The sequence below is a fragment of the Lagopus muta genome, chromosome 1 (genome assembly GCF_023343835.1).
Source record: "Lagopus muta isolate bLagMut1 chromosome 1, bLagMut1 primary, whole genome shotgun sequence".
In the NCBI taxonomy this organism is placed as follows: domain Eukaryota; kingdom Metazoa; phylum Chordata; class Aves; order Galliformes; family Phasianidae; genus Lagopus; species Lagopus muta.
Genome location: NC_064433.1, coordinates 58,944,506 through 58,966,565, shown reverse-complemented (window position 1 = coordinate 58,966,565; position 22,060 = coordinate 58,944,506). Strand labels below are relative to the sequence as shown.

The 22,060-nt window shown below is 43.5% G+C and overlaps 1 protein-coding gene across 2 annotated transcripts in view; it reads right to left on the bottom strand.

The window, feature by feature from the left end:
* The window catches only part of TMTC1 (transmembrane O-mannosyltransferase targeting cadherins 1), a 147,000-nt gene that overhangs the window by 84,423 nt on the left and 40,517 nt on the right, over positions 1-22,060 (bottom strand). For both annotated transcript variants that reach the window (XM_048934325.1, XM_048934326.1), the window contains exons 6-7: positions 2,316-2,397; positions 932-1,035 (exon numbers count right to left, since the gene is read on the bottom strand). In XM_048934325.1, coding sequence (XP_048790282.1) covers positions 932-1,035; positions 2,316-2,397 — 186 coding nt within the window. The remainder of the gene's footprint in view (positions 1-931; positions 1,036-2,315; positions 2,398-22,060) is intronic.

The following is a 22,060-nucleotide window of genomic DNA, read 5'->3' as shown; positions in this document are numbered from 1 at the left end:
GCCACTGAGGTCAGAAAATGACACTGGAGGACCACTCCCATTTCATGTGGGACATCAGGAATTTCCTCCAGAAGCCTCCAAAGCATCTTTCCCCTGTTTAGTAGCAAACCAGAGCAATCAGTTATGCAGGTGGTCCTGCCTTAAGAGGAAGTCAACTTTCCTAGTACCTTCTTGGAGCACTGGTCTAGCTAGTTCTGGAAGGAAGAGCCATATCACAGCAGCCACTTCCCTGATGGTCAGAACCAGAGGGATGCTGCACCTTAAACTAACAATACACCAGATCCCAGGCAAGGAAAAGGTCATTTTTGCTTTTAAGTATAATAATTAAGTATAATATTTATGTTTAAGAATTTATGTATCATTTGAAAAACAGAAATAAAATAACAGAAGTTTGTTAACACACGTTTTTAATACCCACAGCAACTCATCCTGTGCTGAAGCTAAGAATGTGCACTAGAAGGTGCATATATGCCTTCATAGATGCCAGTAGGATCCTGACTTCCACTTTCACAGTCCTGATCAGCCACTCATATTTCACCAACAGGGGCGGTCATGCCCCTCCATATGAACTTCAGCTGATGCCAAAATGGAACGCTTACACCCCATACCTAGGGAGCAGCCAGTTTGAATGCTGAAGCCTCAGTCACTGGGCTTCCCAATCCCATGCTCAGACACTTGAATGACATTTTGCGCTTTGCATAAAAATAAGCCCAGAGCTTTCAGTAAGAAAGGATGTAACATAATGTAACAGGAACTAGAGCGTGTTTTGGGGTTCTGATTGTTTTCTATTTTAGACAGAGCAATAAGGAGAAGCAATTAAGGCAACAAAACAAGTCTTCTCATTTACCATCTGTAATATATTTTAGTGCAAAGAAAAAATAATGTCATGACTACAGTTTTGCAAACTTTTGTTTGATTAATTTTGTTGTACCTCGTCAGCAAATAGGGTGAAAATGAAGCTGGATTGTCCTGTTCTGAAAACATTGGCATGGATCCTCCCATTATCCAGAGACGGAAATACAAAATGAGAATCACCTTCAAAGAAGAACATCGAGGTTAGTAATGTGCTGCTAAATATTTGTTTTGATAGTTCTCTTGGCTCTATGCTGTACTTAGAAGACAGTCAGCTCAGCTGTTGAGGCAAAATTCAATTTTCTCATCCTGTGCAGGTGGCAAAATTCAGCTCTGAGTTATGTTCACCTTCCTGAGCATCTGAGGCTGCTAGGCAGGGGAAGAGTTGTCCAGGCCGTGCATGACTGAGGGGCAAAATGTTTCTGTCTAAGACAGTCGAGCCCACTCTGGCTTCCCAGTCCAGTGCAATCCCCAGCTCTGTTGCCCCCCACTTCCAGCCCAGCAGCCACCACATCCATGCACACTGCAGGCTGCTGCAGTGCAGAGCCTAGCAGCACAAAAACTTGCAGAGTAAGGGAAGAGCACTAATCTTCTGGGCATCAGCTAGAAGGCTATGAATATGCATATGTTGAATGTGGCAGCTCTCAGCATATTGCCTGATCCTCCATGCCCCTGCTCAAATGTGCATTACTTAGAGGAACCAGCTTATCACAGCTTCCCACAACAAAGGCAGAATTTCAAAGGACAAATTCATCACCCTGTTGTGGCTCAGTCTTAGTGGAGGTTAGCCACTGACCTCTAACTAAATACAGAGGAGAATACAGGACTCATATATCTTAAAAGCTATTATTATTCACTCATGCTGGCACCGGTCTAAGGACAAACTCCACCTATGTTTTTCATGCTGTGTAATCCTAATCTTCGGAAGGACTTCTGTGGTTTGGCATTTCACCACCTCTCTGGGAGCCACTTGTCACTGCAGGACAGGCAGGGGGATTTGGCTCCTCAAGAAGCACAAGGAATTGTACACCCAGTGGATCTGCATGGTGGTGGTGGGTTTCTCCCCAGCAACAAGTCAAGTGCTGCTTGGAGCACACCAAGAACAAGGTATTTGCAGGCAGAGCTGTTCTGGCGACCAACCAAGCCCTGCTATGAAACTAAAAGCATGCCATAAAAGTCATGACTTTCCACTCAGCCCAGCACCACCAATTCCTCCGTAGTTAGGGCAGGAAAGGTTTACAGATGATTATGTAATTGTAATGGCAACCACTATAAATTAAAAGAAAATCTGAACCAAAAACACAATAACAGTTTGTGCCCAGCTGAAGTTTTCTAGACCATTTTCCAACACTAACTTTGCTTAACATCCACCACCTCAGCTTTCTGACTCTTTTGGGACACTACCACACAATGCTCATTCTTGTCACAAACAGAAACACGTGGTCAAGTCCATTCGTACTTACATAGCTTATTACCAGAGCAGCTCTCTTCAAAAAAGGTCTTGCAGTGTACAAGAAATTCTCATTGTTATTTGCAGTCAGGTAGCTGAAATATAAGGAAACAAATAATTTTTAAACACTCTGAAACAGTAACTTATTTTTCAAACTGGAAGAAAGTTATGCTTTATTTTAACCACCCTCCCTCTATTTTAACCTTGCTGTAACGAGACCCCTTTATACTTCAAAGCTCTTTCAAGGTTAGAATTACAATTGTAAAACAGAAGTTACTTGAAATAACACAAGCCCTAAGACACTGAAGTTTCCCCCACAAATTCTGTGGAGCTTTTTTGCTTTTTGACTTGTTTTCTGTATGTTCATTTGTTTTTAAATCATCAGTTAACTCCTTAATCCCCAGAAAAACCCACATGTCACACTGAGACTGCTGTGTTCAGTCTCCCAAAGGAATGTATCAACACAACAATTCAGTTTCAGTCTACAATTAAAATGCAAAACCTCCTTGCTCCCAGCTCCCTGCTCAGTCTCTAGAGATGGGAAAAACTGTCCAGTAGAAGTGAACTTAGAATAAGTTTTTGTATTTTAAGGGTATTCTGCACACTTGTTTCATTACTGACAAGTCTACTGACAAGGTGTTATGATAATTAACTGCACAGAGACAAACACATGGGTGGTTTATTGTCCTAGGAGTGCTCATGAAAACCTTTCTGTTTCTCAATCAATAAAATTAAGCTCTATCTGGAGCCTAAGCTACATATTTATTTTACTGTAGGGTAGAAGCACTTGTCCAATTCCAGGGAGTCTTCTTAATGTAACAAATGGTGCCATCCCTAAGACATTAATTCAATGAGAATTCCATTTCTACAGAACCTGATAGAGTTTTTGTCACTGTAATAAAGCATTGAGAAACAGAAAGAAATACAGAAGAGATACGAATATTTTAAGCAGAGAGGAACTAGAAAACTATTGGAAATCTGACAGATAATTTTAAGAAGTTATAAATAAGAAGTAAACAAAATAAATTCAGAGCCAAAACATTTTTGGGTTCTTCTGCGTAACAAACCAGTACCAGGATGCTCTATTTAAATGATTTACAGAAATTACAGAATGAATCAACACCTGCACACAAGTTAGTTTTCCAAGCATGACAGCATCATACATTTTTCCCGCGAACATCCAGCACATAAACTGCATCTTATTTCCTTCCCAAATTCCTCAGCACAATTTATCATCTGACTGCTTCCACCCTTCAAGTCTCAGAGGAAAAAAAAAACAAGACTACAGCATTTCCTAATGCTGGTAGGAGTCATTAATATCTGGCTTTTTGTTCAAATATTCTATAGTAGGAAGCTTGCAATCCTGGTCACCACAGAAGGATGGAGAAAAAAAACTGCATTACAGACAAAAGCAGTAGCGACAAAGCCAGCAAGAAACAGTCAGGATTTAATATCCAGAAGGACATCTGGGTGCCTTCTAGAAAATAACCAATCTTCAGAAAACTTTCTCTAAGTATCACGCCTAAAACTAAACTAAAACCAACCACACATTGCAAAGAAAGTCAAATGACTTTGCATCTTTGGCGACTACTTACTTAGAAATGTTGACATTTAAGCACAGAATCTGACTTAAATGTCAGATGAATCTTCAAGGGCTGAACTCTGCGAAGTGCAAAGTTTTTTGAGCTCCCACTGATTTTAATCAGGCTCCAGTAAGTACAAGTGAGATGAAACTAAGTCTCCAGCTTTCCTTCTCTGTGAAAGGTCAGGCTGGCCTTCAAGTGCTCACCATGGCCCTGCTCCAAAACCCACCACAGCCGAAGGGAATGGCTCTCAGTGACTTTAATAGCATTTGGATCAAATCCTGGTCTTTTGTTCCCCTTTGGAACCCTTTATGAAGTGTAACCCCCTTGTGATTTGCAGCAAGAATAGAAGTGTTAGGTTGCATTTTGTTTGTATTTTTTTATAGGTGGAGGGAGGTGAGACTCTATTAATCACACGGCCTGACTGTTTTCATTATGAAGAACCTGTTTTCACTTGCTTGAAGTCTTAACTAGCTGTAACACTTTGGGCAGAGATTTTCCACTACAAATATTTGCTTTAGGTGGAATTATTCTGAAAAAAGAGCAGCCAGATCAGTTCAGCTTCCTTTTTCTGACACTCCAGTTAGAGACAGAGGAACACTTTTATTGGTGTTAAGAAGTTTGCCAACTTTGTCCTCAAGAAACCGTATTACCTCACACCAGCGACTTGAAACTGGCAAAGCTGCCATCACCTCTGGGCCGCACGCTCACCGCCCACATCCAGGCAAGCTACAGGGAGCATGCAGACCCCACCACTTTGCACATGCAGGGCAGGGATCTGAGACTTAAGATAACATTTCCCTGTATACTCTTTCATCTTTGGCAGTACAGTGAAGCAATGGTCAACTCTTCATACACCTTGGTTCTCACAGAATCGCAGAATCGTTTTGAGTTGGAAGGGACCCATAAAGGCCATCTGGTCCAACTCTCCTGCAGTGAACGGGGACACTCACAGCTAGATTAGGATGCTCAGAGCCCCATCCAGCCTGACCTTTTTCTCTGCCTGTAAATAACTAAAATGATGTCTGAAACTCACACCTTCCTAGCAGCAAGTATAACACCACACCACACAAGCTACCAAACAGTTTTAAGGCATGAGTTTATCTACAAGTCAAAGTAAATCTGAAGCACTCCACAGAATTAAAGGCAGATCCTGTGGTAGCTCTGGCCACTGCCAGGATTTCAGATCAGAAAATCTTTCAGAAAATCTTGAGTCTTCTCACCATTTGTGTTTGTGGAGCAACAATGGCAAGGAAAAAGAAAATAAGAAGAAATCTTTACATAGGCACTATCTGCAAATCACAACACTGCACTGAAGAACAATGAACTGCAACACAGTAGGAAACAGAGTAAAAAAGGAGGAATGGGTGAAGCAAGAGCGTTCAGAGAGTCCAGAACTTTTTTATCTGTCCTCCAAATCTTTTTACTGCTTTGATTATAAAATGTTTCTTTCCATGACAGTCCAACCAAGAAGCAAAAATTTCATTTTCAGAAAGCTGCCATCCTGAAGTCTACCTGGAAACCATGACAAAGAACACTGCTCAGAGTTTGGTATCCAAGCTGTCTTCCCATTAAATCAACTTGCACAAGCGACATAAACATATGATTTCCCTCAATTAATCAGTGTTCTACAAAATCCACGTGGCTTTCCAGAGGACCTCATCCAATCTTCAGGTTGGATATTAGGAAAAATTTCTCCTCCAAAATAATGCTGATGATGCATTGGAACAGGCTGCCCATGGAGGTGGTGGACTCATCAGCCCTGGAGGTGTCCAAGAAATGTGGACATAGCGCTGAGGAACACAGTTAGTGGGCATGGTGCAGATGTGTTGGCAGTTGGACTAGATGATCTTAGAGGTCTTCTCCAATCTTTATGATTCTGTGGTTCCACAACTATGGAGCTTACTTTTTGGTTCAGGAAAGTTAACTAGGAAAACATCTCACGTCTGGTGTGAGTGAAGAAAAATACACGTTTGTGCATTAAAATCAAATGAACTGCAAATGACACCTGGAAGTTTGCTAAATGTTAGCAACACAGAGAATGTGCAACATAGGCATGTGAAATCTAGATGTGTCTGCAAGCTGCAAATCATACTGAGCTTTGCTCAGACAACCTTAGGATCAGCCAAAGCTCTTGATTTTGTCCTTAAGTAGGACAATCAAAGAAATCACTCTTCACAGAATCACAGAATCACAGAATCACAGAATCACCCGGGTTGGAAGGGACCCCAAGGATCATGTAGTTCCAACCCCCCTGCCTAGCAGGGCCACCAAACATACATATTCAGATCAGGTTGCCCAGGACCCCGTCCAACCTGGCCTTAAACACGTCCAAGGACGGGGCATCCACAACCTCCCTGGGCAGCCCGTTCCAGGGCCTAACCACTCTCCTAGTAAAGAACTTACGAAACACGAAACCACTCTTACGAAAGCTTAACTGTTTTATACCTGTTTATAATAGCTGCCTTGAATAAAGTCATTTACAGGTCAGATTTCTGTGCATTTGCACACCACACAAGGCTGCCAAATATCCCACTGTTAATGGGAGCCACTCCCTATCACCTGCTCCACCCAACCATTGTAACGTGGCTCCCGATGCCAAAACACACACACACATTTCCACATGAGAGCAGGCGCGGGATGTCTGTAGGAAAAACTGTATGGACGGTAGCCCCGTGCAGCAAAATACTACCTCCAGAACATAAAACAAGGTGAACATTTCAAGATGTGGGTCTCCCAGATTTTCATGATGAAAAGATGGAGTTAGATCAGGAAGTTCGTACCATCGGGTTTACAGAATGGCGAGAAACAAGCACGCTTGGGCAGAGGTTCTACCTCTGCTTTGTGCCAGCTTTCCCACAAAGCAGAACAGCATGTAATTGGCTACTTGCTATCTTTTAAAAGCCTTTCAGGAACACTCCCTAAAGCAACGAGAATCACAACAAACAGTAAATCCAAAAAGCGCTTAATAACGCAGGAACCTCTTTTGCACAGTTTGAACAAAGGCCAAGACAGCTCTCTGGCAGCTCCGGCTTCCTGAAAAGCACAGCTCATCCTGAAACCAATTACATCATCAGAGCACTCGGAGAGCTCATAATTGAAGACAGCAGAGTAGGTGGCCTAGTAAAACTCAATACCGCGCAGTTTACAGAAATGTAAACTTTCCTGGTACCAGATGGACCTCGTGTTAATCAAAACAAACTTTGCTAAGAAGCAGACAGCTTTTTAATTTGCCTTTACTGTTGAAGGCACCCAGAGTTTACAGACAAGAGTGGGACAGCTTCTCAGCTGCAGCTAATTGCCGTGACATGGAGATATCACAAACCGCTATCAGCAACACATTTATCCCACAGTGTAGCTGACTCAGTGTCAGTGTAAAACAAACTCTTGCGTTCTCTTTGAAAGCTTTCTCAAGGAAAAGAAGCGAACAAATGTAAGTACGATGGATGCTCCCCACTGGGGACATCTAAAAGATAATGACACAAAAGTACAACAGCTCTACGGTATTCCAAGAGCTTGTTTTGGGCAGGTCCCTCAGCTGTGAGAAGATTGTTGCTCCCACCTCCAGAAAGCAGATCTAACAGCAACCAACAGCATTTTGAACCAACACTTTGGGAACCTCTGTGTTCAGGAAAACTTTTGAAGGATAAGTATAAAAGCAAGGCTGTTATCTTAATCTTGATTCCTGATGATAAGAGCAAGATACCTCTAATCAAGGCATTTTTCAACGCAGAAGGGGTTGCTTTAAGTGAATGCTGAAGCTTCAGATCATTGGTAGATTCACATCTAGTCAGTAAGACAGACTCCCCTTCTGACATGGCAGAAGTTTTACAGGATTCAGATTCTGTCTGTCTTAACCATTTCTACTTAGAGATGACTTCATTCCAGTCTGCCCAGCCAGCCACATCTTAGGTTACAAAAGGAGCTTTTCAGCTTAGCTTGGTCTATATTTCTCCTTTGGGAGGGCCATCAAGGGGCAACTATATGTGATAGTCCAGTCAGAAAACAGGAGTGCAAATCTGTCATGGAATAAAAAATACAAACGAAAAAGAAAAAACAATCTATTTCAAACATGTCTGGATTTTTCACTTCCTTAAAATACCTGTCAATGCAGGGAAATATCAGTCACAGCTACAACTTTTGCAAGTGAAAAGAAAGAAAAGCACTTCTGCTTCCCTTTTTATGAGAAGTCTCAACATTCCCTGCAGTGCAGTGCAGGAGCAGTATCCCTGCTCCTTGTCTCCCTGGAGAGCCTTAAACCCCAACTACTACTACCCACGCAGACCCAGATGCATAAACACACACAAGGAGAAGCAGTTTTACAGACTTTAAATGCCATGGAAAGATTTTATGAAAGTCACAACTGCTTCAACTCATTTGCACTGATAATGGAATATACACTTCAAGTAAGTTTTCAGTTATGAGCATAAGTTTGGAGTTCTTGCTCTTTATTTGATACCCAGAACAAAACAGAGCAGGGCACAACCACACTGGCATAATATAGCTGAGAAGGTGGCCCCACGTGTGGCCTTTTTCTGCTGTTACGCTAATGTACCTCTTTCTTTTTGGGGTGAAAATGGAGGGAGAAATCTAGGAGAAAGAGGGAAAGGGAGAGGGAAAGGCATAGTAGTGGTACAGGGAGAGAAAATAAAAAGAAGGAAGATTGCAAAACAACCTTAACTGATCAAAGATGTAACCAAGATGAAAAAGGACTTCCCCTCATACCAGACATTCCTCTGACGCGACAAGGAGACAAGGTGGAGCAGGGCTAGCATGAAAAATAAGACCTCACCAAAGCACAACCACCTTCCACCCGATCTCAGGAAACCAAAGCACTATGCCTGCCATTTAAAACTTTCATTGATTTCAGCCATTTTAATTCCTCTGTGTCTCACACACAAAGCCTTGAAATCCACCACTAGATGCCATATCCCGCGTCCTAGGCCAGCTGAAGTCCAGTATAGAGATATTCACGTAACTGCATTAGAAGCAGCACTGACAACAGAATCTAGGCTTTAGCTGTTCCATGTGCTTAGCTACAAACCCCTATTTTTCTTCTGCTTGTTCTTTTGACAAGCTTTATTCATTCAGGCTGAAAGTTTTCCATTCCAGGCGTTTGTGTCAAGCTGAATTTATTTTCTTCCCTGAAGGTCTCAGGTAAAACAGACCACTTCTGAAAGAGCAATTAGAAAGAAAAATCATTGCTTTGCCCATATCGACAAATCATGCAACCATTTTGTGGAGAAAACTTCTGTGGTTGTGTACTTTGGAGCAGGGTCTTGTCATTTAGCAAGAGAAACTGCAGAGATGTTCCTGCTGTTGCTTTCAGCAACAACTCACTCTGCTTCTGGGAACATGACAAGCCACTAGGGGGAAAAAAAATCTCTATCTGCATTGCTTAGGAGAGATAGAGACTTTTATCAGTTCACCTGGTTCTCTAGCCCTTGGAGGCTCAAAGGAGACCTCATTGCTCCCTTCAACGACCTGAAAGGAGGCTATAGCGAGATGGGGGTCAGCCTGTTCTCCTAGATAATAGAGATAGGAGGAGAGGTAACAGCCTTAAATTGCACCAGGGCAGGTTCAGGTCAGATGTTAGGAAACACTTTTTCTCCCGAAAGAGTAATGATGCATTGTAACAGGCTGCCTAGGGGGTGGTAGAGTCACCATCCCTGCAAGTGTTCGAGAACCATGTGGATGTGGCACTGAGGGACATGGTCAGTGGGCATGGTGGGGATGGGCTGGGGTTACCTTAATGGTCCTGTGATTTTAACACAACTCAGCAGGAACAGCATCACTCTCCTTGCAATTGCTCCTGCAAAGCAACTGTTATTCAAGCATCTCTCTGGCACTGCCTGTGCCCAGTGTGGAGGAGACAACCTGCTTGGATGTAGAGAACTGAACGTATGCAGATGAGTAAGAGGCTGCGTTTGAGTATTAAAAAGATGAGAGGGGATAAAGAAGAAAGAAGGCAAAGGAGGCATGAGGAGGAATGAGTACAGAAGGAGGACTGCTCAGCCTGGAGAAAAGAAGGTCCAGAGAGATCTGAGAGAGGCCTTTCCGTATCTAAAGGGGTCTGTAAGAAAAAGGGACGAACTCTTTAGCAGAGTCTGTGGTGATAGGACAAAGGGTTTCAAACTAAAAGAGGGAAGATTTAGACTGGATATAAGGAAGAAGTTTTTACAGTCAGGGTGGTGAGGCACTTGCACAGGTTGCCCACAGAGGTGGAGGAGTGTTCCCCGTCCCTGGAAACACTCAAGGTCAGGGGCTCTGAACAACCTTAATTACCTGGATGTTCCTGTTCATTGTAGGTGAGTTGGACCAGATGGCTTTTAAGCATCCCTTCCAACTCAAATGACTCCATGATTCTGTGAGGAGAACTGAAGAGAAAGGAAGAAAAGGACAGAGATACAGGGAGACACTCAGACCTCTGCTTTTGTAAGAGATCCAGTGGCAGTATCCAAGGAACCTGCTGCCACTCAATTTGTCGTGTCCCCAGTGAGCACTGAGGATCTGAGCCGTGACATGAGCAGCGGGAGCAGCCTGTCTCCCCAGTGCAGCACTGCTTCAGGAAGCAGCTGTGCTTTCAGCTAACCAACCTAGCACGAGCAGATGGCCTGAAAACACAGAGGACAGCCAGGATTCCTGCAGAACGACTGCTACCTCTGCGTCTCTGCAGAAAGCTGGCAGCTTGTGAATACAGGCTGCCCCAAAACACAGCACAGCATAAGAGCCGGGCTCATGGGCTTGGTAACAGGGCTGCATGGAAACCCACTGTGTGCTGTATGGAGTGTGTGGGCTGCGAGGTAGCTAAAACAGGATCCCTAATCACAAAAAAATGCCTTTAATGGGAAAAAGGAGGAGGTTATCCTCCAGTCATGCATGAGTCTCCATTACTGCGAGTGGAAATTATGGAGGTGTCCCTGGGAAGCAAGTGTCCTAGTAAACATTTACAAACAAACCATAAAAGATGTGGAGGCCTGCCGCATTGCTTTGATGCTCTCCATAAAGCATTTCATGTCAATAAACACAAACTTTGGTCCAAGAAGTCTGCTGAGCTACAGAAGGAACCCTGGTGGCTTGAAATTGTGCATGTGCAATTAGGAAACTAAGGCTCTTGCTTCTTGCTGCTGTCTTTGTCTGGAATCCCAGTAAGTAAACCTAATAAATTAAAGCAAAAGGCTTCAACAGAGCAGAAGAGAAGAAACAAACCCTTTCCATCAGTAAGCCACAGCAGAGAAAGGGCACAGAAATCAATGTCTGTCAGAGGAAAGATGCAGCAAATTGTATATACTACTGCTAACTACAGCAAGCTATCCCAGCTTCAAATGAAATGCCAGAAAAAATCAAGAGAGAAAGGAAAAAATGTTTACAAAATAAAAATCAGACGACACCATGCAGGCAGCCAGCCCCAGAACACGGAGTGTGGAGACTCAGTGAGCAACCCTGGGCAGGGATGGATGTGTGCCAGGTACTGCAAAGAGCTCTCCCTGAGAAGATGCTCAGCACCTCCTCATCTGCTCATCAGCCCTAAACAAAGTGACACGCACTGATTGTAAGTGTAGGGGTAGGTAAAGTTCATCTGGTCCCAAGCCTCAGAGCTCCCGAAGCAGCTCTTTAAGGAATGTCAATAACTCACTGGTACGGCTAAAGAGTTTGATTTGAGCAAGGAGGGGAAGACAGCAAAGTTTTATAGCTGAGTCTGCTCTCAATCAGGTTGAATGCTTGATGTTTTTTTTTTTTAATACATTTGCTGAAATTAGTTATATTTTTCAAATTATCATTTGGAGTCAGCACAAACAGGAAATTTTTATGCTGCTTTGAGAAGCAGATAATGTTCTGAGCATTTCTGGTAAATCAAGTAAGCCTGTAAGTAAAAGCTTTTGTTTTGGAACGAGACTTGGGCAGAATTTGAAAAGAAGTGTGGGGAGACAATAAATGGACCCCCCTTCTAAATATAGCCTGAAAAGTGTTGTTTTCTTTCATAACGTATTTGTTCTGAGATTTCTTTAATACTTCCACAATTTACTTGTAATCCAGAAACTGCCTGTCAAGTTCAATTTCAATGCACATTTTTCACTTAGTCGGCGAAGGGGGTGGAAAAAAACCACATATCTGCAGTTTGAGTCCTTCATACTGAGATAAGATGGAAAGAGGAGCAGTTATCACGCTGCTGTGGTCATGCAGAGACTGTAGATTTTCAGGACAGTAAACCAGAGAGTATTCTGAAGAGTCCATCAGCCTGAATGTCCAATAGTCAATTAATGGAAATCTGCTTATATGTGCTATTAGATGAAGACCAATAAAGCCTACATGGATTCCCCTGAAGATTCTCTGTCAATTACAAGGGATTATAAGCTAATCGTTTACACTGAGAACTCTCCCAGATACCTATGATGGAATGGAAGGGGGTGATCCGTGCTTGGATCCAGACCTTCTGTCACCAGACATCAGTGGAGGAGTCACTAAATTCAGCTGCACTATCTGCAAGCAGAAGCTCTGCATGTTTTCCACAAACTTTTCCTTCAAAATGAAACCCATGTACCAGCAACTCACAGAACAGTTCTCTGGACGTCACTGACAAATACTTCAGGAAGAAGATATTTCCTTTCTGGAAAATTCCTAATCTGACATTTTGATCTAGCGTGTCCCTTTGCTTCCGTCAGATTAAATAAAGTAATCCATGAGTATGTCAAGCCATCTCTAAATACAAAATAAATGGTAAAAAAAAAAAGCAACTTCCTCGCTCTCCTCTTGTTAGGAAACCGTCTGTTATTTTTAACAACCTCAAGAATAGCTTGTTCTTTTTAAATATGAATGACACAAGTCTGTTAGCAATATAGAGAAGAAGAAAAATAACATTCTTCAGAGATGGTATCCTTTCAGTGAAACTTTCTGATGTTCGCAATCAAATGCAACTCAATGCCAAAGTTATACAGCAACACAGAAGGAATCTGAAAGAAAACAATTCAAAAATTGGCAGCAAATGACTGTTTTTGTCAGAAGCCCTGTAAGTAAATTGTGCCTGTGTTATTACTGTTGGCATGAAATACCAAACAATGTACTTCCAGCAACTTTCATCTCTGTCGCTTTTCCACTCCATCATCTACACACAAATCCTTAAATTCTTCAAATTAAAAATGGACCCACTCTTTCATCACAGACACTCATGGCTCTGTTCTGATACGGTTCATTTGTAAAAAGTACAAATTAAACTCTGCAATAGCTAGTAAAGATTAGTGCCTTGCTTTAAATGGATTTTCTTTGCAAAGCCCTCTTTCTATCTCATCTAAACAGATAATAAATGGTAAAAGCTAAAAGCACATCAATAAAAGAATAATTCTGAAACTTGGCAGAATTAGAAAAAAATAATTATATTTTATCCTATTCTGACCGCAACTCAGTCTCATCTACTGCCAGAAAAATGAGACCACAAATATCCCAGCCGTCTGTAAGTCACTAAGATAATCTCTTTGAACTGCACTGGCAACTTTCAAAAATAAGTAACAGCAAGAAAGCTACACCATTTTGTAGTCTCCTTCTGCCACAAAAGTGGGCTTTCGTTCTGATATTTAAAAACTTGGCTCACATGGAAGATCCTGCATAGTTGCTCACAAGAAAGCTATCGGGATGTTGCACTCAGCCAAAAATATGAGCAGCTTCTGCCCTGGGGAGTTTGCAACAGCCTGTAATGCATATCCAGCCACATCAAACTTTCATAGGATGGGACAGGAGCTGACACTCAGTAATACTCAGCTGTGTATTTATATGGATGACCAAACATTCCCATGTAATTGATGGCTTCTCCTTCCCAGAAACCTAAGGAGAGAAGGTATGTTGTCTGTTTGGCTCGAGGCAAATGCGTGAAAACGTATTTTGCTCATGGCCTCTGATGTCACCAATGTCCGGGCGGCTCAGGTAGGCCACAGCCAAGATCACTTTAACAAGAACATCTTTCAACAAAAATCCCATCATAGTCCCCCAGTGCAACACATCTCCATTCTGCCCAAGGGTTGCCCACTTTGGCATCACACCCACCCCAAAAAAGCCAACCAAAAGGAGACAGCAATGCTTGCCTCTACAAGGCATGACACTGGCAGTATTTTCAAAGGCTACGACTTGGCTGGGGAGCTCCTGCCGGGTGGCTTAGCCACACAGAGGGGCTGACTGAGCCCAAAAACTAAAGTACAGCCACTGATGGAGTGAGGGTGCAGGCAGACAGGACTCTGGTGGGAGAATGCAGGCTGGCACAGGCAAGGAGAAGAAGCCTCACATCATGAGAGAAGTGCTGGGTGCCTCATAGGATACTCTCGTGGTCTGTGATTGTCCAGACAAACACCAGTGGTGGGATCTCATAAAAATGGTGCTGATGTCCAGACAAAATGACACAGAGGTTGAAGGAGAGCCTTTGTCATGGTGCTTGGCCAAAGAGGACACGCAGCCAGTAAAAGCCAAGGCAGGCTGTGGTGTAGGTGCTGCCATCATGTCAGCTTGCTGCCTGGCCAGTGGAGATGGAGTGGGATGGGATGGAGGTTTTGGACAAGAGGCCAGCAGGAAGGGCGTTGAGTGCTGAGGCGGGAGAGTGGTTGGAGTCCTGTCGCAGCAGCCTCTTGGGACAACTGCTACTCACAAACAAGGACGCAGCCAGAAACTCATCCTCAAATGCTATCACAAGAGTCACCATGGATAAATGGAGGCATATCCTCTACTTCTCAGCTTGGCATCAGGCCTGATCCAGCTAAAACAGAAGAACTGGAATTCCCACATTCACTGGTAAAGAACCCCCAGGATGAGCAATTCTGTAACAAAGCTGATACCAAGATTCTTACATAGATTTGCTCACAGGAAACACACATTTTCATTAACTGCCTCTTTTTCTCTTCTTGTTACTCTTTGATATTTGCAGTGCATATGTTTGAACCTATTATTAAGCACAATAAATAGGTCCTTACTGAATAATTAAGAAAGAAGCATCAGCAAGCGTGAGTAATATTGCCAGCCACAACTGAGGACAGAAAGCTGCCATTATTTCTGTATTTGAGTTATTGATTAAACGTAATATCCGTAAAGCAGCAATCAGAATTGCTATTTCACAACCATTCCCAGAGAAACAAAGGCTTGTTCCAAGTGCCAATCACATATAATCTTGTGGTTAAAATGCAATTAAACGAGTAAAGCACCCAACATACCCACAAGCTAAACAAAAACAAATCACAGAAATCTGAACTGTAGAGCAAAAACAAAGGCAATATTTTAAAGCATAGTTCAAAATGAAGTGTCAAGACAGGCTGTTGCTTATAAGCCATTCTAAAAACTGTCAAATTACATCTATTATCAACACAAAGGAAAGGGGTCTTTTTACAAAATATATCACAGTAGGAAAAGTCTCGTGAAATAGTAATGCTTTATTTATTCCAAAATACTCTTTCCTTTTTTTTTCCTTCTTTTTTATATTGCCTTGTTTACTTTTGAAGTTCTTTTAACCAGTATGAGAAGAAAAACATTCTTGAATTAACTATGCATAACTCTTGCCCTCAGACCCGGAGGAAAAAAGGCCATTCTGAGAAGAACAAGATTAACAATAATGCCAAACAAATCTACTGATTTAGCAGTCTCCGTTTGTTCACCAGAGAGCAATATCCTCACCTAAGGCCATTGGGCTCTCTGAGAACAGCTAGAGGCAGAAAAAAGCCATGCCAGGGGGACACCATTCCCCCCAGAGGCCCAAGGATAGCAATGATGAGCCCAACATGTTGCCATCTCCCACACAGAAAGGGGCCATGCATCCCGCAAGGGAATAGCCACGTCTTTTTAGCAAGCACATAAGCTTTCACACCAAACTTAATTTGTCAATCCCAGCTTGTTGAGAAACAACAGTTTCTATGGAATTTGGCCAACACACAAACCTGAAGTGGCTGGCGTAGGAGGTGCACACACCACAAGTGCCAGCCTTACTTCTGAGTTTGTCCTGATAAGCGTGCACAGGGCAGGGTTCTTTTGCTGCAGGACTTCCTGAGGAGCAGAGGCAGCAGGGTAGAGGTCGCCTACATAGCTGCTGCCCATCAAAGCCTCCTCTGGAGAACAGAATCTTGTCCAAATGCAAGTACTTGAGCAAAGCTATTTCATCTATTTCAGCTTTGTTTCCGTGAATTGATAGCTCAGGGCTAGCACACAGAAGAGAGGAAAGGGCACTTTTGACCAAGAATTTTACAAGATGGATGGAGTGAGCCAAGGCGAAGTGCTGATGAACATAGAGTGCTTCAGGCAACTTAATAAAACTGGTGTTATGAAATCACTACAAATCATCTGCATGAGCTTTAAGTCTTGATGAAATCACACACACTGTGTTACTCCATAGGCTGCTTGCCTCAGGTAAAAAGAAAAGTTCTGCCAGCTTCGCTGGTACCTATGACAGAGCATTACCCACTTCTCCCCTATTTTTTGTTGCTTTTAACCTCTAATAGGCTTGTTTTACTCCCCTGATCAGATCCAGGATTCTGTCCCTTTGCAAACAGGCACCTGACAACACGCCACAGCAGCTGTCTACAGAATTAGGACACAGACATCGAAACACACAGAGGCAAATTGATCCAATCGATCTCTAGGAGAGTTGAGAAGCCCATGGTCCTCAGAGACCTTTATTTTTTCAATCTGCAATGAAAGAGCCTGGCAGCAAACTGGAGAAAGCCAGTTTTATAAGCTGGGAGGGAAATGATTATAGAACTGTAGCTGCTAAGAGATCTTCCAGCTGGTTTAAATGATTTGGCCTCCTTATGAAAAGTACTGAAGGAAAAAAAAACTCCTGAAGGTCAGTTGTAGTGCTGCAGGTATCTCATGAAACGAACTTCCCAATTTATCCTCAAATGTTTAATTCAGAGATGGGGACCAGGAGGCATAGAGGTTATTACATCCTTATGTAAATACAGATTAAAGAAGCAGACCAGCTCCTGCAGTATTTTACACAAATTAACAGAATCTGGAGAGGGAGCAAAGAGCAACATCACTTAATTGGAGCTCCTTGCGTTGCAGCAGCTAGGAGCTCTGATGAGAGGGGAATTCAGTTTCATAGAATGGCTTGTGTTGGAAGGGACCTTTAAGATCATCCTGTTCCCACCCCCCTGCTATAGGCAGAGACACCTCCTTCTAGACCAGGTTGCTCAAAGCCCCATTCAGCCTGGCCTTGAACGCTTCCAGTAAGGGGGCATCCACAACCTTGCTGGGGAACTTGCTCCAGTGTCTCACTACTCTCATAGTAAAGATTTTTTTCCTGATATCTACTCTAAATCTACGCTCTTCCAGTTTAAAGCCATTTCCCCTTCTCCTGTCACTACCTGCCCTTAAAAAAGTTCCCTCCCCAGCTTTCCTGTAGGCCACTTTCAGGTACTGGAAGGCTGCTATAAGGTCCCCTTGAAGCCTTTTCTTCTCCAGACTGAAAAGCCCCAACTCTCTCAGCCTGTCCTCAAAGGGTAGGTGCTCCAGCTCTCTGATCATCTCCATAGCCGTCCTCTGGACCTGTGTTGGGGGCCCCAGAATTGGGTGCAGTACTTCAGGTGGGGTCTCAAGAGAGCAGAGAGGGAGAATTGCCTCTGTCAACCTGCTGGTCACACTTCTCTTGCTACAACCCAGGATACAACTAGCCCTTGGGGCTGCGAGCACACACTGCTGGCTCATGCTGAATCTGTCATTGATCAACACTCTCAAATCCTTTTCCTCAGGGCTGTTCTTACTCTGCCCAACTTGTAGCTGTGCTTGGGATTGCCCTGACCCAGATGCAGGACCTTCCACTTGGTCTTGTTGAACTTCATGTGGTTGGCATGGGCCTACCTCTCAAACCTGTCCAAACCCCTCTTGATAGCATCCCTTCCCTCTAGTGTGTCAACTGCACTTACTGATTTTGCGCTCAATCCCACTGTCCATGTTGCCTACAAAGATGTTAAAGAACACCGGTCCCAGCACTGATCCCTGAGGAATGCCACTCATCACCAGCGTCCACTTGGACACTGAACCGTTAACCACAAGCCTCTGGGTGCAACCATGCAGCCAATTCCTTATCCAGTGAGCGGTCCATCCATCAAATCCATTTTTCTCTAATTTGACAACCAGGATCTCATGCGGGACAGTGTCAAACACTTCACACAAGTCCAGGCAGATGACATTTGTTGCTTTTCCTTTACATACTGATGCTGTAAATCCGTGATAAAATGGAGTTGCCTCTGAACTTGCTCTGCCGTGGCTCAGAAGAGGCTTTTACTGTTGAGTGGAATATCTTTTCCTAAAGAGAACTGATCCAATTTGGTTCATCTTTTTATGACACAGGCTTCACTGTTAATGCATGCAGTCTATTTCTGAAGGAAGCAATACAATTTCTAAAATGCTTGTAGAAAGGAGGAGTGTTTGCACCAATTGAAACACTTTGGCTATCTTGCAATCCAGAATTGCAAGTAACTTTGCCAGCCCCACATTGCATATCTATGAGCTCCACAGGGAAAAGAAGTGGAGTTGCAATGGCCAGTCTTCAAAAAACTAGGCTGGGAGGATAAGGAGCAGCATCTTAATAGCCTTCTCTTTCTATCCCGCCCCTGGGAAAACCATAGCTGTTGTTGAATCTAACTCTTTTTCAACATTTCTTATTTAGCAAATGTCCAAAACAGAATCAAAGCATACTGTTCATTGAGAAATGCTTTTTCTCTTTTTTTGTTGTTGTTGCAGATGCTTAGGGTTAACAAAAAAACCAACTTTGTTTTAAGCTAAGCTTTTCAAGATGTCTTTTTATCTTTTTTTTTTCCCCTCCATTACAACAAAATCTAATAATTTAATTTTCACCCTGTTAGCAGGGGCTGTGCCTGATCCCTCCTTCCTGCAAGGTCAGCAGGCTGTGCTCTGCTGTGGTTCCTTGCTGGCACAGGCTGCACACCGCTGTTGGCAGCTCCTGTGCTGGCAGGAATACTGAAAACCTGAGGTCACCACACTGCCTTCTCATCTGCTTGGGATGGGAAGGGCAGGCTGGAAGCAGCAGCTGCATCCAGCATGCACAGTGGCACTGCTGGTTGCCAGAGGCTCTCCCTGCTTGAGCACAGAGCGAGGCTCAATGCCCAATCCAGTGTCTTTGACCAGGTGCAGATACAGATCCTGTGGCTGCCTCTGCAATAACATCTGCAGAACAGGGACTTGTATTAGACAGAATCTCAACTCTTACCCCCTTCAGCCATTCCCCAACTGTACACAAGCTGACTTCAAAATCTGACCATGTCAGGTACCTCATATATTTCTTTTTTTTTTCTTTTCTTTCCTGCTGACCTCTCTTACTGACTTTGCAAGGCCACATCTGATGTAAATAATATCAGCCTTCACCAGGCTACAGAAAGGGAAGCTGAAACCCCGTGGACTCCATCCCACTTTCATTTCTGTCAACGGCCTCCTCTCGCTGATTTCACGGCAAGAATCATGACTTCTTTCCACTTCTTTATTATTATTTTTTACAACAACCTCTGGTTCAGGGCCAACACTTGATGGAGAATGAGACAATTCCACCGGGTGCTGTTGATCCATGTCCTGCTGGCATTCCTGGCGCTCACTGACCCACTGTGCAGAATTTACAATGCTTGTGTGAGCACATCATTGCCTTCCCACCCTCCACTGCCCTCTTTGCTCATCCCCTGCAACCACTGCGTGCAATGCGAGGCTGACAGATCGATCTCCACCCCTGAAACAACAGGCATCAAGCCACATGCCCAAATACTGATGAAAGCAGCTGGAAACCTCCGCAAGAAGAGTAGGAGGAGCAGAGGGGGAATATCCATGAAGGCTAACTTTTGCCAAGGGAAAGGAGGCTCCCTAGCGATCCCTCTGATCAGCAGTGAAAGGGAAGGGGCACGCAGGGCCACCCTTCCCTTCGAGCTGTCCTCTTGGGACCCTCTTTCTCTCCTTGGGCTGCAGACAGAGTAGACCTCCCTCAGACACAGTTCGCCAAAAATCCAAACAGTCCAGACACAGAGCAGACTCTAACCACAAGGCCCTAAGAAAAATAGAGTTACTGATGGAGAAAAAACATATTTTAGATCTAGTACTTATTGCGCTAAAGAGTGAAGGATATCTTCACCCTCTTGGCAACCCTGCCTTTGAGTTCCCAGCAAGTGGCCTCAGCTTTGATGGAGAAACAGGCTGCAGAGCCTCACAAAGCATGGGGCTAGCTTTTCATTTGCTGCTCTGCAGGTCAGTTAAGGAGCCAGACTCACAAATGGAAAAGCTTTTGTCATCTCACAATAGCAGTGCACAGACAGACTGGGTTTTGACTGGGGAAAAAAAAAAAAAAAAAAAAAGGAGACTACAAAATAAAGTTGATATGGTAGCATATGTTTAAAATCAGTAATGAGATGGCCGGAGAAGAGCATATCCAGAGCCCCGAATGCCAGCCAGTCTTACAGCAGTTTGGCAGAGGCAACTCTGAAGAAATAAGGCGGGGATATTTGCTTTATGGCTTACAGATTGTCTGTGCCAAGGCAATCATACCTCAGACACCTGCTTTAGCAAAAACCCAGAGACCAAACAGTCCCTGACACGCTGAGGTCAGACAACCTCCTTCGGTACGAGAGGGGAGCACCCAACAGCCCCACAGCTGCAGCATCCCACCACAGAACCCATCTCAAGGTGACCACTGCTGAACCCAGCACACCGTGCTGCTTGGCTTCTCTTCAGGACACAAATAACCATTATCTGTGGCTCTCTGTATGAATGCAAGGTGCCCAGCACACAGTCTACCAGTTGGCACTCCAGAAGTTTCAAGGACTTCATCTCCACAGAGTGAATTAAATGGAACAATTCATTGTAATGCCTAACACGGAGAAGTTTAGAACGTGACCACCATTGGAAATGAAACAGGAGAACACAGGATGTGGATTTCCTTGTTCTATCTAAAAAGGAATGCTTGCACTTTGCACAATGCATCTTTGCCAGCAAGAATTTTTTTTTTTTCTTTTCAAATTTTAGAACTGCAATGTGCAGCTTTCCACTCCAAATGAATTCCCTGCGGTTTTCGGAAGAACCAGTTGTCTAACCTTCCAGATGTTCCCATGCTGCTTTGTGGCCAGCTTTAGGAGCAAGCATGTGGAAAATAAAGAACTGTTTCCAGAATGAAGCTACCTGTATTGCAGGAGCTGCAGATGTGACTCCTAACAGCACAAAATATGGGTTTCCCTATGTGCATTTTGCAATCAGTCACTCTGTTCAAATCAATCATGAAACACAAGCAAACAAAAAATAGCAGCTCCATGCTGCCGGGGCATAGGATCATAACGTTTGGAAAAGACCTCTAAGTCATCTACCCCATCCCCAACCCATCCCCACCATACCCAATAACCACACATCCCTCAGTGCCACATCCACACGGTTCTTGACCATCTCCAGGAATGGTGACCTCCACCACCTCCCTGGCCAGCCTGTTCCAATGCACTGACACTCCTGAGAAGGATCCCAGTGCACCTGAGGCTCTGGGACACTGCAGGACCATCCAAGTAACGCACAGCATGCTCCTTTCTGATGTTTTGGTTTAACACCAAACATCACAGATGGTTACTGCACCCATTTTGTTCCACTGCTGACTTTGCAACTTAGAACTGTGGTACTGTCTGAAACAGAGATCTGTTTCCATCAAAGCATTAATATCAATGATTGAGAAAAGGTGATACTAACAGCCCTAGCTGTGAGAACATGGCACGTATCTCCTGGACCTTTCTGCCCCCTGTGAACTGACAGCAATCCTGTGATTTCTACTCCTTTGATTGCTTTATAAAAAGGATTTGCTCTTTTTTTTTTAAGAGAACAACTGACAAATTTCAAAATTTCCCTTTCAATATTATCCTGAGGAGGGAAGGGGAAGGCTGCATAAGAAAATACTGTTTCAGAGACAATGCAAAAATGAACATTCTTTGAAAGATTTCAGCAGGGATGACTCCCAACTACAGGAGAAAAAACACCTCATTTCTAAAAAAAAAATAAGCTGTAATGAGACCGGAGCTTCAGATTACACGAGTCAAAGGAAAGCAATTTTTTTTTTTTCACCCCACTATTTTTCTTTTTTTTTTTTTTTAAATAACTTCACTGACTATTTTTAACCCTAAAAACCTGTGGGTTTTTTTCTGCTTCTAGAGTCCAAGGCATATGCTTTTCTCCAGGAGACTGA